Source organism: Mya arenaria, chromosome 11 (assembly GCF_026914265.1).
Source record: "Mya arenaria isolate MELC-2E11 chromosome 11, ASM2691426v1".
In the NCBI taxonomy this organism is placed as follows: Eukaryota; Metazoa; Mollusca; class Bivalvia; order Myida; family Myidae; genus Mya; species Mya arenaria.
The window spans coordinates 19729909-19748883 of NC_069132.1; the positions used below are offsets into that span (position 1 = coordinate 19729909).

The window sequence follows — 18975 nt, forward strand, 5'->3', positions numbered from 1 at the left end:
ATAAAGTATTGTATTGTATTTGTACAAAAGTATGTGAATTGTTTTTTTAAACTGATATAACAATGGCATAATATTGGTGATATTTATAACACACATGCTCATGCTCTTTATTCTCAAACACGACATTTAATCATTCCTGTTTCCAGTCGATGTTTAGGAATATTAGGAATCACTTTTATGATAGCTCTAGTTTTTACTATTTTATATTTATATTTATGTTTATAAGAGTGGTATTTTTCTAAAGCGACCCCACCTACATGTAGGCTAGACCTTCACAAAAGCTACCGTAACACCAAGTTTAATCACTATCCATCAAGGCTAACTTAAGTTACTGGGCGGAAACCATTTTTCTATTTTTAGTAACAGTGACCTTGACCAATCAAAAGCAACCCCATGCTAGCTTTTCGCATAAGCTACAAACACACCAAGCTTCAAAACAATCCATCAATCCTAACTTATGTTATTGGGCGGAAATCGTTTTTCTTCTTTTATTATCAGTAAACTTGACCCTACCCCCTCAATAGCAACCTATGAGATTGATGAATAGCAGGTAATCATAAGCTTTGTTTAAACAATATCAATTAGCAAAAATATATTTGTAAGGATTTCCTAACATAGTTTGCCCCGAATCCATACCTTTTACTAGCTAGGATTGCCTGATATATCTACCAAGTGGCTGTCATAAGCCTATTCATTCGCTAGGAATGCCTGATATATCTACCACGTGGTTGTCATAAGCCTATTTATTCGCTAGGATTGCCTGCTATATCTACCAAGTGGCTGTCATAAGCCTAATTATTCGCTAGGACTGCCTGATTTATCTACCAAGTGGCTGTCATAAGCCTAATTATTCGCTAGGACTGCCTGATTTATCTACCATTTGGCTGTCATAAGCCTATTCATTCGCTAGAATTGCCTAGTTTATCTACCACTTGTCTGTCATGAGCCTATAATTTAGCCCAGAGTACCTGATAAATATCTTCATGCTGGAAGGCCATGTTTAGAAATTAGACATGTTCACAAACAAAATGCGCTTAAGCAATAAAGAATGAAACATAATTACAGATACTACACCACAGAAAAAATGTAAATTAGGATTTATTAGAATGACTCATGTAGAATAAACGTTCATATTGAACAAAAACGGATTAAAACGTTTAACTTTCCGCATGATTTCAGTTAATTGCATTACTTTTTCGTAAAATCGAGATGTTTTAAACTGTCTGTACATGTTTTTCAAGCCTTACCCTGCCTGGCGTTGACCGATATCCATGAAAATCGTTCACTGCATTTCTTCGCGGGCAGTGTGTACATTGAATACCGGCGTTTCGATTTCAATCAAAGAAAATCAATATGTCCGATTCTTTTTCTTCGCTGCAGCTCAAATGCATGTCAGTCATGTATGAGAACAGTAACTTAAAAATGTCTTCGTATATTTCTGCGTTGATGTTTTTTTTTACTTATTAATACAACAAATCTAAGGTATTTTCCTTTTTTTCTTTTTCATTTCCATATGTTAATAACATAACAACCTGTTAATAATCAATAAACTTAACCTAAAAAACATATACATACTATCTGTGGGTGATATTTTATGCACTATGATTTTGTTTGTGTCCGAAATTGAGCTGTCCGATGTTCGGCACCTTGCTGACGTGCGCTTTTTCCGCAATCAAACTTACATTTATATTAACTCTAACGCTCAAACATTTCAGTTTTAAATTAAAGTGACCCAAGAAGTTTTAGAAATATGATAGAACATTTTGCAATTTTGCGGGACATTTCTGACCCTCATTATACCAGTTACTTAAATATAATATATTTTTCACCTGTATATGATATGATGAAGCCTCCATTGAGACTCTTTTCTATAAACAGCTGGTTATGTCAACCTGTCTTCATAGATTCTCATGAACAGTTTCTATATATAACAGGCAAATACATGGAACAACTTAAGAATTAACTTTCTTTCTAAATTTTAGTTATTGTCATAATCCCTTTATTACATTTTATGTAAAAAAGAAAGATCAGCAAACGTGTTACGGTTTTTCTTTCACTGATATAATTTAGCTACGATTTCCTTATTTCAACTTTATACAACATTCAAATAAAAGGGCTTTTCAAACTCCTTTACATGAGTTATATACATGTAAATAAGCAAGCCTATTCAATATTTTGAGCGATCGAAAGAAAGACAATGACTTTAGAATGACTTGGCATTGAACAAGCTTCCTTTCGTACTCGAATCGAACGTTCAATCACTAGGCTAGTTCGTCTGTACAACAGTATCTGAACAACAGGTATATCACCAAGACGTGATATAATCAAAGCACTGAGAGTGCTGAATGCGGCAATGCGTGGTTATACTGATACTGCCGTCGATGATTTATTGAATAAAAAGGTAAAAAAGTATTGCCTTTAAACTAAAACCTCGAAACCCTTCGATCAAATGGCAACATGGGAATCTTAACTGACACTTAGACAAATAAACTAGACAACCGGGTCGGTATTCGTACTTCATCATTAGTTTTGTTTGGTTTATTATAAGATGCAATCCTCATGTTTTGCAATGTGCGTGGTTTGTTTGTGGTGTTTGTATTTGTGTATGTTATATAAGTATGTTTGTGTCTCTAGATCATTGTCGTTTGGGCCATTGCCTGTGCCATTTGTGAATTTTCGACTATTGGGCTTGCCCCTGTAGTTTTAATTGTATTATGGTTTAGAGATATGTATAAAAACGAATTTATCATTAGTAATTTTCGTTAGAGAAAAAAACATGTAAATATAATTCTGAACGAAATGTAAAACAATGTAACACGAAACATAACATGAAAACTAAAAGCAAAAGTCAATAACACTGTTAATGAAAATGTTCGAAAACGTACGAAACCCAACAGAGGCAAATGGTGAATTTAGATACATAGCTAACCGAGTAATATCTACAGAAAAGCAGTAGGGTAAAATTGCATAATCATTTTGAAAATCCTTTTCCGTTCTGAATCTTCTTTTTCAAACCAGTCACTCATCTGTCAGCAAAATACTGTTAATTCAAACTGTATATGTACAAACAAGTCAATCATAGAACACTTGTTAAACTAACTTTCATAGGCAAAAGTCAGAAGTAAAAAACGCTTATATGTTTCTCCTGGCATTCTCCGCCCTTACTAGCACTAGCTTCCCATGTTGTGTCTTGAACATCCTCACTTCTATAGTCCCTCCTTCGTCACTGGGTCGCCTTGAGGGTTTGCATTCCATCGCTACAATTCTTTCTTTACAGTCTCGTTATTAAGAGGGTCTGACCCGGGGATTTCGTCCTGAATGCCCTCGTTACTATCATCAGCAGGTATGTCCTTGAAGTCTTCGGAATGGCTGATTTTCAGAAGCTTTTTTGCAAGTCTCTCAAGTCGTTCCCTGTATTCTAGTTCCCTGTAATTTCCCTCTGGCACACCTTTGAATCCGAGCATCGCTCCGTACCAGGCCCCGGCAATAGCCCCGGTACTGTCACTGTCACCGCCATGGAACATAGAACGACTACAGAGGTCATTCCACGTGCCATTGTAACTAAGGAGAGCATCATAAGCGATCATCGGTGCGTCGTGCCCGCTCGCTCCTCCCCAGCCACTGAAGCTGAGCGACTTGTAGAATGCATCTCGCTCTCTTATTCCGTACTTCTCTGGAAATGTAGGTTCAGATGTTCCATCTGCAATATTTCGTGTTTGTAGGAATTCGACCCAACGATCTGTAAAATAACCCCAGCGTTCTTTATTTTGTATAACATCGACACCTGTGTCCTCAACATACTTCCAAGCAGCCGGAAGTGTATCAACCAGACCTTTCCCCCATTCCTTAATCGGCTTTGACTGAACACTATATGCAGTGAAGAGAGCAGAAGCCAGAGCACCTAGGTATCCTGTCGGATGGTTATGTGTCATCCGACCGGACTCGACGCTCACCTCGATAAGTTTGTGTATGTCTTCAGGCCGAGGGTAAAGAAGCCCTATACACATCGCCCTCATTGCTGCACCGCATCCCGCGCCTCGAGGGTTAAAGGGAATTCTATATCCCTTACCTCTCTGTGGCTTTAATTGTCTAACACCGTCTTCACACGTGTTTCCTGGTGCACGCTCTGCCATGTCATCGAAACAAGCGATGTACTGGGCAGCAATCTCAAGAAACAAGTGATTGCCTGATTTACCTGTCACCAGCCCGTCAGCTGTGGCGAGGTGCATAACCGTGTCATCGCTAACCTTCCAGTTCTTGGGGTTAACCGATATATTCTCAAGACCACCGAGTTCCTCCAAGTCCCGGTGGATTTTCTCCCCTGAGAGACAAAACTCCCAGTCGCCGTTTTTGTAGCCCAGAGCATCTCCCGTACCGCTGAGAACCATAGACGCCACGTATCTGTAGTGGACAATATGTATCCTTGTTGAATACTTAAGAAGAACTAACGTTAGACTGTATAAGGATTCTCGAAATAATTGTATGAGTGATATCGCATTTTGATTCCTTTAATGGGCCCCTTCGTGTAAATAATTCGACTTAATGTCTTGGATTCTACTAATTGTATAAAGTGTCATAAATGGTAAAAATCTTTTCGACGCATAATTAATATGTTTATTTTCATAGAAACTATAGATCTATGAAGATGGGTTTTCAACCAAATAATGTACGTCTGCGCTATTAATCGTAAACATATTTTCAAGGCATAATTGATTGTTTTATTTCATAAAAACTATATACATCTATGAAAAGGTTTGCCAACCAGGAAGTATAAGTCTGCGCTTCAGTTCCGCGTGTATTGCATATTTTTGTTAGATGTAATCCAATGTTCTCACTTCAACCAATTGCCGGATAACCACAGTTAACCATTCCGTGACTCTCTCTATTCATCATTTATTCGACCCTGCTTTCCACCACAGTAGTTAATGTCAGAATTCAAGTAAACCGCCAACATTAAAATGCATACCCCCTGTACAAAATGGACCGTCCTACAAAGGGAAACTACTGCATCAATACACAAATTCTTTAGCTATTTATAGAAAGCGAAACAAGAATGACAATTAATTGGCCTACCTTTCTTCCAGAGTAACACCCTTTACTGCCAAAATGGCGTTTCCAAATACCTGCAGTAAAAGCAGGATGTGTTTTTTCGCGTAGTACCTCATTTCAACGTCGATAAGAAAGTTATGACAAATTATGACAAAAATAAAAACAAATACGAACAGTACAAAGTCTGCATTTCAAAATAATATATTTAAAAATATTACAGAATATTACAAAAAATATCCTTTTGAACGTTTTAATCTTAAAACAAGAAAATTCTCACGACTGTAAACAGAATCAAACTCTTTTTAAAACTGAGTGAAAATAAACATGACATGGTGATGTATAATGTTTGCGGTAACTAGGTTATCTACCCTTGAATACTCGTCAAATCTAAACAGTGGCATACGTGCTCGTTAAAATGGAAAATTTATTTGCAATAATTTCTATCGTTTACATTTTATTTCGTCCAATATAAAATACACTTTGTGTATTTTTTTTAATGTCTAATGCAGTTAATATTCTTCTGTTAAATGAAGGCAGCACCTTAACAATACACATTCATCTTTCATTCTTCACTGCTTATGCGCATTTTGTTTGCCAATAGAATTAACTTCTAAATATGGCCGTCGCAAACACTAACGATATAAACTATGACACTGGCAGGCTTGACAACACTGACTATATAAACAATGACACTGACAGCCTGCTTCACAACCCTGATGATAAAAACTATGACACTGACAGTCTCGACAACACTGGCGATATAAACTATGACACTGGCAGTCTCGACAACACTTGCGATATAAACTATGACACTGACAGGCTCCACAACACCGGCGATATAAACTATGAAACTGACAGTATCGACAACACTGACGATATAAACTATGACACTGACAGTCTCGACATCACTGACGATATAAACTATGACATTGAAAGGCTCGAGTACACTGACGATATAAACTATGACACTGACAGGCTCCACAACACTCACGATACAAACTATGACACTGACAGGCTCGAGTACACTGACGATATAAACTATGACATTGACAGGCTCCACACTACTGACGATATAAACAATGACACTGACAGGCTCGAGTACACTGACGATATAAACTATGACACTGACAGGCTCGAGTACACTGACAATATAAACTATGACACTGGCAGGCTCCACAACACTGACGATATAAACTATGACATTGACAGGCTCGAGTACACTGACGATATAAACTATGACACTGACAGGCTCGAGTACACTGACAATATAAACTATGACACTGGCAGGCTCCACAACACTGACGATATAAACTATGACATTGACAGGCTCGAGTACACTGACGATATAAACTATGACACTGACATGCTCGACAACACTGGCGATATAAACTATGAAACTGACAGTCTCGACAACACTGACGATATAAACTATGACACTGGCAGTCTCGACAACACTGGCGATATAAGCTATGACATTGAAAGGCTCGAGTACACTGACGATATAAACTATGACACTGACAGGCTCGAGTACACTGGCGATATAAACTATGACATTGACAGGCTCGACAACACTGACGATATAAACTATGACACTGACAGGCTCGACAACAATGACGATATAAACTATGACACTGACAGGCTCAACAATAATGACGATATAAACTATGACACTGACAGGCTCGAGTACACTGACGATATAAACTATGACACTGACAGGCTCGACAACACTGACGATATAAACTATGACATTGAAAGGTTCGGGTACACTGACGATATAAACTATGACACTGGCAGGCTCGAGTACACTGATTATATAAACTATGACACTGACAGTCTCGACAACAATGACGATATAAACTATGACACTGACAGGCTCGACAACAATGACGATATAAACTATGACACTGAAAGGCTCGAGTACACTGACAATATAAACTATGATATTGACAGGCTCGAGTACACTGACGATATAAACTATGACACTGACAGGCTCGACAACACTGACGATATAAACTATGACACTGACAGGCTCGACAACACTGACGATATAAACTATGATACTGACAGGCTCGACAACACTGACGATATAAACTATGACACTGACAGGCTCGAGTACACTGACGATATAAACTATGACATTGACAGGCTCGACAACACTGACGATATAAACTATGACACTGACAGGCTCGACAACACTGACGATATAAACTATGATACTGACAGGCTCGACAACACTGACGATATAAACTATGACACTGGCACGCTCGACAACACTGGCGATATAAACTATGACATTGAAAGGCTCGACAACACTGACGATATAAACTATGACACTGGCAGGCTCGACAACAATGACGATATAAACTATGATACTGACAGTCTCGACAACACTGACGATATAAACTATGATACTGACAAACTCGACAACACTGACGATATAAACTATGATACTGACAGACTCGAGTACACTGGCGATATAAACTATGACACTGACAGGCTCGACAACACTGACGATATAAACTATGATACTGACAGGCTCGACAATAATGACGATATAAACTATGACACTGACAGGCTCGAGTACACTGACGATATAAACTATGATACTGACAGGCTCGACAACAATGACGATATAAACTATGACACTGACAGGCTCGAGTACACTGGCGATATAAACTATGACACTGACAGGCTCGACAACAATGCACGTACCCAGGCATACGCCAGTACGCCAATGCGTACACTTCGTCAGAAAAAAGCGAAAAAATAAAAGTTCCAAAAATGCAATAAAAAGTAAAGGCTGGGGGGGGGGGGGTATAAGAAATAATTACGTCAGAATTTTATCATTTGTTGGTTTTTATAGTGTAATACCTAAATTCCGCAAAAAAGGTGATCACGATATAGATCTCAACTTAAGTTATACACGCGTTATTTTCCCATAAACTGCCAAATCGGTGTGGATCCTGTTGACCTCCTGGTAAATGATCCGAATGATGTTTACAAGGCGGGACTTTTAAAAATGACTGAACAGACATTTAATCCGCCTTACGGTGATATTTTCGGGCAAAAACTAGACGGCAGTGAGAAGAAAGAGCTATTAACTGTAACTTGGAACAACGTTCACCAGTATAAGTTCCCTTCCAGGTCAGTACTATATAATGTTATGATATATCGTGCATGGTTTATTAAAACATCCTTATCGAAATTCTTCTCTTAGCTTATCCACAACCGTTTGTTTACTATCTCGGCTCGTTCGTAGACCATTTGCTTGTTGATCTAGACGCACGGCTGTTCAAAGGCAATGGACGGTACAAGGCACAGTATCTGCCGCCTCCAAAGGTAGTGTAATCAAGGAATAAAACGAATAGTTTGTGCTGCAATGCACCAATCATAAAACTACATTGGTAATACCATGTAGGTTTTAACCCGTTTACTGCCTTACCCCGAGCATCGTTATATATTCAAACAACTTAGATCCGAATGAGACGTCTCATTTGGATCCAAGTTGTTTGACATTTTCACAATGATATTACCAAAAGGTCGAGGGAGTGTGAGAAAACAAAATCGGAAGTTGAAAAAATATCGCGCATGTACACGACTTGCCTGCCAGTGAACGGGTTAATATCTGAATACATTAATACTGTATGTGAGCTGATTCATCACGTGCGTTTTTACCAAATAATCGTGTAGCATTTATGCAAACTTATTTACATGCGCATGCATTAAAGATATTAAAATTAAATAATTATTGATCGTTTCCACAATAATAAGAAAATCCTAATGAAACAAATGAAACCCTTTAATCTAATAAGCACCGGATCATTGGCCGCATATATTAAAATGGCATAAGTGAGAAAATACAATAAAGATTTATTTGCAGGTCGACGGTCTCACCCATGCCGTAACGATAGAAATATTCCAGGAGTTCAAGTTAGACCTGCCAGATGACGAGCCGACTTTCGAGCGAGAGTGTCAACGTTGGACAGCGAAGGGGACTGTAACTTCACCTGCTCCCTACTCAAACCAGGAAAAAGCATTGGACGTAGCTACTGAGGCATCGTATCCTAACATAGGATCTGCCTCATGGTTCTGTTGTGTATGCCAGTAGCAACGGCCACGGCTGAGCGCTCATTTTCGACAATGCGTCGAGTCAAAACGTATTTGAGGAGTACCATGACAACTGAGCGAATGTCAGGCCTGGGTTTGATGAACATTTACAGCGAACGCAATATCAACGCCGAACATTTCGTTGACATATTTGCAAGAAAAAAGGATCGTCGCCTGGCTCTTTTATTCAGAATTTAATAACCATTGTTATGCACAGTGCCATATTTAGGGAATAGATCCGCTAATGACAGGTTGACTGTATCTTATTCTTAGACGGTCATTAACAAACAGTATTGAAGATTATTAATGACAGCTGATGGCTTAATGCCAAAAGAAACTATTCTAGAACGCTCTTATAAAAGCGTTCTGCATTAATTGAACACCTTTTTCAAAGACCACACTGTCCTAGTTTTTGGTTTTGACTGGTCGCTTAAAACTGGTTTGACTGTATTTCTTCCTAATATCCTACCGATAACTATTATGTAACATGTTGTTGAAGTCTAGGTAATATATTGCATTCGCTTCTTCAGTTTAAGATTTTTTTTAACTTTTTTGCTTTTAAATTTAGTCCAATCAAAACACTCATACTTAACAATTAAGAAAAACATAATCTTAAGAAGCTACTGGAATATGAGCTTATCAGAAGAGTAAGAAATAACTGATCCGATTACGATAGTTGTATGCCTGAGTGATAAATTTCATGTAAACGCCAGAGCAAAGCACATTAACAGGTGCGTTTATTTATCATGTTTACAAATCGTCAGGTGTGCATGAATACAAGTTCGATGATATGCTGATTGTTATCATCATTTTAGTCCCATGAAAGAACAGATATTTTCCCATACATTTTAAAAGTAAAATAATTAAGTATAGATCTATTTGTGTTAAGTTACAATATTTTATTAACTTATCTAGATACTGTTAAGCATAGCATGGACACAGTTTCAGTCTCCGCATGTGGTTAAATATACCGGTGAGGTGCGCAAGCCTTTCTGGTCAACGCAATATCTCAATTATTCAGCGGATTGGATGTTAAATAGAGACGCCACCCATCACCCCAGATCTTTTTGTTTATTTAAATCAAAAACAAGTATTGATTTTTGGAAAAAATAATAAAAAAATATCGGGACTAACAATGTTAATTAAGGAAAATATTCATCTATTTGTATGCTTTTATACGTGCCAAAAGGCCCCTAGATAGCACCAAATGCGATGTTGGATTTCAAAATTTTCAGGGGGGGGGGGGGGGGCATGCTCCCGGACCCCCCTAGACTGAGCGTATCCTACATTTTGACCTAGGTACGCCCCTGTGACATTGAAGATATAAACTATGACACTGACAGGCTCGAGTACACTGACAATATAAACTATGATACTGACAGGCTCGACAACACTGACTATATAAACTTTGACACTGACAGGCTCCACAACACTGACGATATAAACTATGACATTGACAGGCTCGACAACACTGACTATATAAACTATGACACTGACAGGCTCGACAACACAGACGATATAAACTATGATACTGACAGGCTCGACAACACTGACGATACAAACTATGACACTGACAGGCTCGAGTACACTGACGATATAAACTATGATACTGACAGGCTCGACAACACTGACGATATAAACTATGACACTGGCAGGCTCGAGTACACTGACTATATAAACTATGATACTGACAGTCTCGACAACACTGACGATATAAACTATGACACTGGCAGGCTCGACAACAATGACGATATAAACTATGACACTGACAGGCTCGAGTACACTGACAATATAAACTATGATACTGACAGGCTCGACAACACTGACGATATAAACTATGACACTGACAGGCTCGACAACACTGACGATATGAACTATGACACTGACAGGCTCGACAACACTGACAATATAAACTATGACATTGACAGGCTCGACAACAATGACGATATAAACTATGACATTGACAGGCTCGACAACACTGACGATATAAACTATGATACTGACAGGCTCGACAACACTGACGATATAAACTATGACACTGACAGGCTCAACAATAATGACGATATAAACTATGTCACTGACAGATCTTAATCTTGACAATGCCGTTAGGTGATATTTGTTATCAATAATTTCAATACATGCGTATTAAAGTAATACTCTTATTTCCTCTGTGAATTGATAATCTCGAACCATGTTTGAACATACTGATTATGAAGTCAAGTTTCAAGTTACTTTTTCATTATGGCATATAATATGTATTTGATATCACAAAACAATGAAACATATATTAATTAACATGAAATAAAACAGTTAACAACCATCAAACACTTTTCCAAACAACATCAGTGAAAATAATAAGTAATAAGACACATCGGAATGGCATAGTAATTATCAACAGTTCTTGTACTTAATCGGAGTATAAAGAATGAGTCATCTGAATTTCAATAAGATAATTTTACAGAACAATGCAAACTTAAGTCACAATAATTAAGAATAGCATTTAAGGAACTTTGTAGGTAATGATTACTTTCAGCAAATAGTACCGTGTCATCTGCATACACCAATATAAAAAAATAAGGTAAACTTTAACATCATCATCACTAAGGCATTTAAAAGTGGCCTTAGACATAGTGGCCGATTCTTCAAACATTGTAGACATAAATTAGGATAAATCATTTATAGAGAACAAAATCGGAGACAAATTTTCACCTCGACGTACACCATTGTGACTACAAAAGAGTTGGCCCAAGCATTGACCTAACACATGATTTTGCCTTAGCATACAAATTACGTATAATTCTAATACATTTCCCATCAATATCATTTGCAAGAAGGTTTTGCCACAAATGTATGCGATTTACAGAATCGTGGGCCGTTTGTAGTCAACAATAGCAAAGTGTATTTTCTTTCCTCCACCTAGGTAAAAGTCAATAAGTGAGTCTGCGTATTAACACGACGAAATAGTCTGTTTCATTGATATAATTTAATCAAAGTCAAACAAAATTTAAAGTGTTTGCGCAGTTCTTTTTTACATTTCGTTTGATAGGAGCTGTCATATACATATATAAATAAAGAGTTCGTGGTATTCAAAACTTTATATCAAAACTTCAGTGCTCTCTGAACATTGAACAGGTGATGAGAAGCGACCCAGTTCAGAGTGTGCTCTCTATCTCTTTCACTCTCTCTTTGCATTAAAAGGATAATGTGTAGCGATTAAGTTCACCTAGAACAACTGCATTCAAGGTCTGCTGACAGAGAAAACACAACATATTTACAAAACTTGTAATGTAAGTTGTAACCCTCATTAAAACTATAGAAAGGCTTTTTCAATAAGCGTTTTACAGATTCATTGAATGTACCATTGTATTAAAGAAGTACACAAAACGGTCAACTGTTTTAATGTTATCATCATTCAGTGACCATACAATGTATACACTTGTTCTAACACTAACCATGTGTTCATGACAATACGCATTTTAAGTACTAGTTTTAAGTCAAACGGTATCCTGTGTCTCATATGTTGGTGGTTTTTAATATGAAATATCTTAATGATGAATATTTTAACACTTAAACAGTTAATTTGACTAAGTTTGGATTTGCTTATTTATTTACGTGTAAAATTGAAACATATTCACAGACTTGCAGAGCTGTTGTTAGATTTGTATATAATATCCATTCAAAACACTGGTATACAAATGTTGGAAATTCTGAAAAAAAAGCGACAGTGTTATTTAGTTTTAAATCAGAGTTTGCGATTGCCATTTATTTATTTTGTATTAATAGCAATACGTTACGGATATTATTTACTAGATTTAGATGTTCGGCACAAAACATCAATATTGAAGAAGAAAGATATAGAAATAAATACCAAGACGAAAGAAAATGCAAAAGTATGACACTGACAGGCTCAACAATAATGGTTGTCCGGTTAGCGCAGTGGTTAGCGCACTCGCTTCTCACCAAGGCGACCCGGGTTCGATTCCCGGCCTGGGCGCATGTGAGTTTGGTTAGTGGTCGCCAAGCCGGACAAGTGTGTTTTCTCCGGGGTCTCCGGTTTCCCCCACAACACAAGACCACATTCTCGCGCAACATCGTGCCAACGAGAGTGATTAATATAAGTTGTTATAGCTTGTTTCACAATCCTTGTAAAATTAAATAAAGTTTAAACTAAAGAAAATGCAATAAATGTCCTCGTTTTAGGGACTTATTTACAAAGTATATACCTACGTATTATACTCACTGACCTAATACGACCAAATTGAACAACTTGATGTCCTGTAATAAAGATAAAATATTGCTACTTAATTATCATTTGCTATTATAAGAAATGATTAGCTTTATCGTAATTTACTTGTTTAAACATATGCCACATAGTCTCCTTAAGATGGAATGATGTATTTCATTTTTGCTGTCATGATACCATCCAGTATGTAAACCGCGTATTGGCAATAGAACTTTGACTTCACTTGACTTAAAAACAAGACAATCAGTTGTACTACAATTGTCTCTAAATCCAAAACTAGCATCGTTAAATTTATTTTCAATCTCACACCACTTATTTTATCGATTACGCGTTTCCGAATTTCGTATGTTTAATACATTTAAACAATAGGCCTTCTGGTAAAAACTTATGTTGAGTGTATGGTCTTACCACACAATTACATTCTCTTATAAACCCTTAAACAAGTGTTCCATTTCTTGAAGAAGGCAAGTATTAACATTACATCATATTATTGAAATCCAGTCCATATCCCTTATCGCAGTCAGTTGCAGGACTTCATACTTCATCTTTTCAAACAGACAAACCAGAGCGTCTTGGCGTTCGTGACTGGCACGATTCATATTTAAGGACGTGACGTCATACTTAACCAAAGTAATGTTCATTCGGAACTCCTCGGCCATTTTCCATCGAAAACAACCTGTTAATCATTTGATCATTGAGGATATTTTGCTTCTTAATTTTGAATTAAAATTCATGTCAGTAAGACACTTACAATGAGGATGGTTACAAGACACGTTTATTGTCACACATTCAATTCGAAATTCATAAATTGCAAATACAATTTCGAGGTAACCATTGAATAAACATGAAAGTTTGTAAAGATCGGATCTTGGGTTGATCTTTCCTCGAGACGTAAGATTCTTCGTGTTGCTAAAATGTATTACCGAATTCATCTGAAATGACTGGGTATAAAAACACCAAACAATGTTAAAATCATTTTTAAACGTGTGAAATATTTTAGACTTCCTGGTAATTTAATGATACAATCCTTGGCCATAATTTAAACTTGATGGAAGTTTGGTCAAGGATTGCATCATTAAAATATAAGAAAATCTAAAATATTTCAAACTAGTAGAAGCAGAAAATAGTATTTTACGGGCTAGACATGTTTTCATATCCTTTCTATCAAATTAGTTATTTAGAAATTAATGTAATTTACTTGTTTGTTTACATCGGTTGTGGCCCGTGGTGATCCACCCCTTTGAAGTCACGTGATTCCTCACCCTGTATATGCCGATAATACAACGTATACAGTGTTCAAGCGGTACTTTAACTACGAAAGCTATTTGAACTTTGACCTGACCAAAAATGAGCGTTCCTTATTGGTCCAGCTACAAACTGGTATATATCCTCAAAGATTATAAACTGGGCGGTTTCTTGATGAGCATGTGAATATAATACTTAGTAGGTTATGCGATGCCAAAGAAGTTGAGAACGAGTGTCACATTGTTTTAAAATGCTCATCGTATACTAATACACATGTACAATAATTTCATGATTTTGACATGAGCTTTCTGAAGATCATTTCACTAATCCTTTACTGACGTTGAAAAATTAGCGAATCTAATGAATAACAAATATAGGCATTTAGCGAAGTACACTATGAAAGCTTATGCTCTAAGAAGAAGTACACTAGCATTAAAGCATGTTTCATTACGCATCGTGTCTTTAAATTTTGTATTAAGCATTTGTTTGTATGTCAATTGTTGAATACTAGTTATTATTAGTATCATTATCACCATCACCCACAATTAAAAAAAACAATAGATATTAAGAACCTCTATGCTTAAGAGAAACAGTACTGCGATTTACATGTTTACATACTTATATATGATAATTGTACTTATGCCTGAGAATATTTGTACTATGAATACCACTTATGTTAAGCACATGTCACTATAATAAACACCTTACTAACTTATTTTTCCGCACTCGATAATTTTGTGGAAAATAAACTGAAACTAATATCTAATTATATGGACTTGTTAGTTAGGCGTATTGCAGTCGATATGGCAAGTATGTTATTGTATCTCTTGTTGTACCACATTCTTCTCTACAATGTACACATTTTTTCTTTGATCAAATATGTACTGTAATGTTTAACCCCATACTATAGCTTACTAACCGCATTCCCCACAAAGCATCTATATTGTTGTTATACGTTTACACTGCAATATCCGCCATTAACCCACCACCGTAAAGCAATCGTCTCTTTAAATAAATATATATCTGCCTAAATCTGTGAAATAAAAAAAAGGTATTTGTTATAATATAGTTTTTTATTACACTGTTTGGTCTTTTAAATGATTTTGTATCCAAATGTTATGCTAGTTTTTTGGCCATTTTGATTATAATGAATATATCCCATTTGCAATTCTTTGTAAGAGAGTGTGATTACTAATTAACCAACATTTTACACAGCATGACGTTTCAGTTTATAAACATAGAATGTTTAGTTTAGTTTCAAGAAAATACAGTTAATTTTACATTATAAAATGCTCCGTAGCATCTACAGCAACCATTTTTTTTCATTTCTCATTGCCATGTTAGGTATCAAGGACTTTACTCGAAGGAATTTCCAGTTTTACATGGCAGGACGGGAAAAGTTCACCGTTAAGGTGCCTACTCTTCATAGACGGATCAATCAAGAAACTGGAAAATAGTGGTAATGGTTTTTGCATTTATGACCTGAACATATGCCCCCCGACATAAGTATTTTGAGAGGTAAATATCTCTATAACGTTAATCATATTAGTTCTTGCATAATAATATTTATCTATGTAAGCTTTCCTTAAATCAGAATACAATTTACATTCAAGAACGAAATGATATTCATCCTCCAGTAAATCACATAAATGACATTTTAACTCCGAAAAAGGTATACCAGCTGGTGTATACCATCTACCAGCCTCTACCTGTAATCTGTGTGCAGACATCCTTAATCTTGACAATGCAATTCCATACTTATCAATGTTAACATCCTTTAAATACGTTGTTATGTTGAAATCTGCAAACAGCACAAAGGTTCAAGTTCTGGTAGACTCTGTTAATTCTGAGCTCCAATTTTGTAAAAATATATCAGAAACTCTTTGCTTTCATATACTAAGTATGAAAAATACCAACATGATATTTAACAATTATGCACAACACATGTTAATCACAATACATGATTTGTTTATTGATGATCAGGCCAGCAATGTCATTATAATTTTAACATACGAAAACCATATATGCGAATGACAAATACTATTTACAAGGTAAATATTCGGAACCTCTTGTCAGCTTGTTTACAAACATGTTTAAGTTACACAAATACAAGTTCATAGTAAAAAGTTAAATTCTGAATAAAATCATACAAAATGTAACATGAACATAAAATGAAAACTAAAAATAAAAGTCAAAACGTTTAAATATCACTTAATATGAAATGGTCCGAGGAAAAACGAAAACAAACAGACAAATGGTGAGTTTAAGTACAACTGAGTAAAGCTACACTCACTGAGAATAATGTCAGACTAACAGAAACGCGTAAGAGGTTAGAATGGCATAGTGATTAATAAGATACCCTTCGCACTAAACATTCTGTTTCAAGATTATCACAAAATACTGTCAATTCAAGTATACATGTAGAAGAAATCAAGCATAGAGCAAGAACACTTTGTAAGCTGACTATCATTGTCAAAGTCAAACCACTACATATTTACTCTCTTCAAATTTATTTTTATTGAACATACGCTTATATTTCTCCTGGCTTCTGTGGGCTATCGCCTTTTTCTTTTCCTGTTGTGGTTTCATCATCCTCGCTTTTTCGTTTGGTACCAGAGTCACCCTCCTTAGTTACTTGGTCGCCTTGATGGATTGCAGGACACGGTATTATGTCACTAAAAGGTTCTAAATCGGAAAAATATTTCTCTATGCTTACCTCACTATCGCCAAGGAAAATTATTAACGTCTTCAGTATGGCTGAGTTTTAGAAGTCTCTCAAGGCGTTCCTTGTATTCTAGTTCCCTGTAATTTCCCTCTGGAACACCTCGATATCCGAACATCGCCCCGTAGCAGGCGCCGGCTATAACCCCAGTACTGTCGCTGTCACCGCCATGAAACATAGCACGACTACATAGGTCATTCCATGTACCATTGTAACTGAGGAGAGCGTCGTAGGCGATCATTGGCGCATCATGCCCGCTCGCTCTTCCAAAGCCACTGAAGCTGAGCGACTTGTAGAATGCATCTCGCTCTCTTATTCCGTACTTCTCCGGAAATGTCGGTTAAGATGTTCCATCCTCAATATTTCTTTTTTTTAGATACTCGACCCAGCGATCTGTAAAGTAGTCCCAGTGTTCTTTATTTTGTTCAACATCGACACCTGTGTCTTTTACATACTTCCAAGCTGCCGGAATTGTATCAACCAAACCTTTTCCCCATTCCTTAATTGGCTTTAAATGAACACTATAGGCGGTGAAGAGAGCAGATGCCAGAGCACCTAGGTATCCTGTAGGATGGTTATGTGTCATCCGACCGGACTCGACGCTCACCTCAACCAGTTTGTGTATGTCTTCTGGTCGATGGTAGAGAAGTCCTATACACATCGCCCTCATTACTGCACCACATCCCCTGCTTTGAAGTCGGAAGGGAATTCTATAACCCTTATCTCTCTGTGGCTTTAATAGTCTCACACCGTCTCAACACATAATTATTAATAATAATTATTATGAATACACAAGGACACTCCAGGACTGCCCTATGATACCTCATATCTCCTCGAGAACACCTCCGGAATGCCCAATGACATCCCACAACTATGAAGTGACACCGCAGAACTAACCCAAGGACACCTCAGACTACCTGAAAACATCCAATGACTATCAAAACATTATTAGGACTTCCCAAGGATACTCAGTACTCAGTCATGATACGTTGTGTTTATATATTCCAAACAAAGCCTATTGGATTAATTTGCCTCCGGAGGAAATTCGCACATGTAGTATTTTTCAGACGCGATTAGTCGCTACGATCATACAGCAAATAGGAAACATATATATTCATTAACATACCAATGGTTTGCATTTCAAAGTACATTAAACTTAATCATAATTGTATTATCTTTATTTAATAACACTTATAATTCTAATAATATTGGGTAAGAAACACGCAATTAAAATTGTTAAAAAATAAAACAAATATGGGCCTTCAAACAGTGCAAAAGTCGTTTGAAGGACCAAAACATAAAATGTTTAAACAGATCTTTGCTTATTTAGTTTTGAGGTTCAATATTTAGCAAGCATAATGCATATTCCGTTGCAGCATGTTTATCTGTAATTGAGTGTTGAGCAAATTTTACGAAAGAAGATTTATCCGAATTCCAATAAAGAAAGCATTTGCATTTTTTTTTACGAAATGTGTTTTTACAAAATGAATGTTTTTTTTTGGTGTGTCAAAATAGTCAACACTACCCAATCAACAGTGTCTTATGGCTTTGTGATAATTGCAGCAAAAAGAAACTTGTTACCAGGAAATCAATTTCATCTTCAATTTTT

General features: G+C 36.6%; 1 protein-coding gene and 1 pseudogene across 1 annotated transcript; both read right to left on the reverse strand.

Moving 5' to 3' along the window:
* Positions 1–1483: 1483 nt before the first annotated feature.
* On the reverse strand, positions 1484–5392 carry LOC128207633 (ADP-ribosylhydrolase ARH1-like). Its single transcript, XM_052910669.1, has 3 exons — positions 5327–5392; positions 5074–5123; positions 1484–4401 (listed from the first exon to the last, which is right to left on the reverse strand). Exons 1-3 carry the CDS (start codon positions 5378–5380, stop codon positions 3258–3260), a joined length of 1248 nt encoding a protein of 415 aa, XP_052766629.1. The 5' UTR covers positions 5381–5392; the 3' UTR covers positions 1484–3257.
* Positions 5393–17364: 11972 nt separating this feature from the next.
* LOC128208391 (ADP-ribosylhydrolase ARH1-like) lies at positions 17365–18230 on the reverse strand (annotated as a pseudogene).
* Between the last annotated feature and the right edge of the window lie 745 nt (positions 18231–18975).

What these genes read in the sequence shown, in the direction of transcription:
- LOC128207633 (XM_052910669.1), bottom strand. Translation starts at nt 5,380, where the DNA reads ATGTCATGTTTATTTTCACTCAGTTTTAAAAAGAGTTTGATTCTGTTT. An exon ending in GTTTGATTCTGTTTACAGTC is followed by an intron (nt 5,124 to 5,326) that starts GTGAGAATTTTC and finishes CTTTTACTGCAG; the next exon opens with GTATTTGGAAACGCCATTTT. An exon ending in GGTGTTACTCTGGAAGAAAG is followed by an intron (nt 4,402 to 5,073) that starts GTAGGCCAATTA and finishes TGTCCACTACAG; the next exon opens with ATACGTGGCGTCTATGGTTC.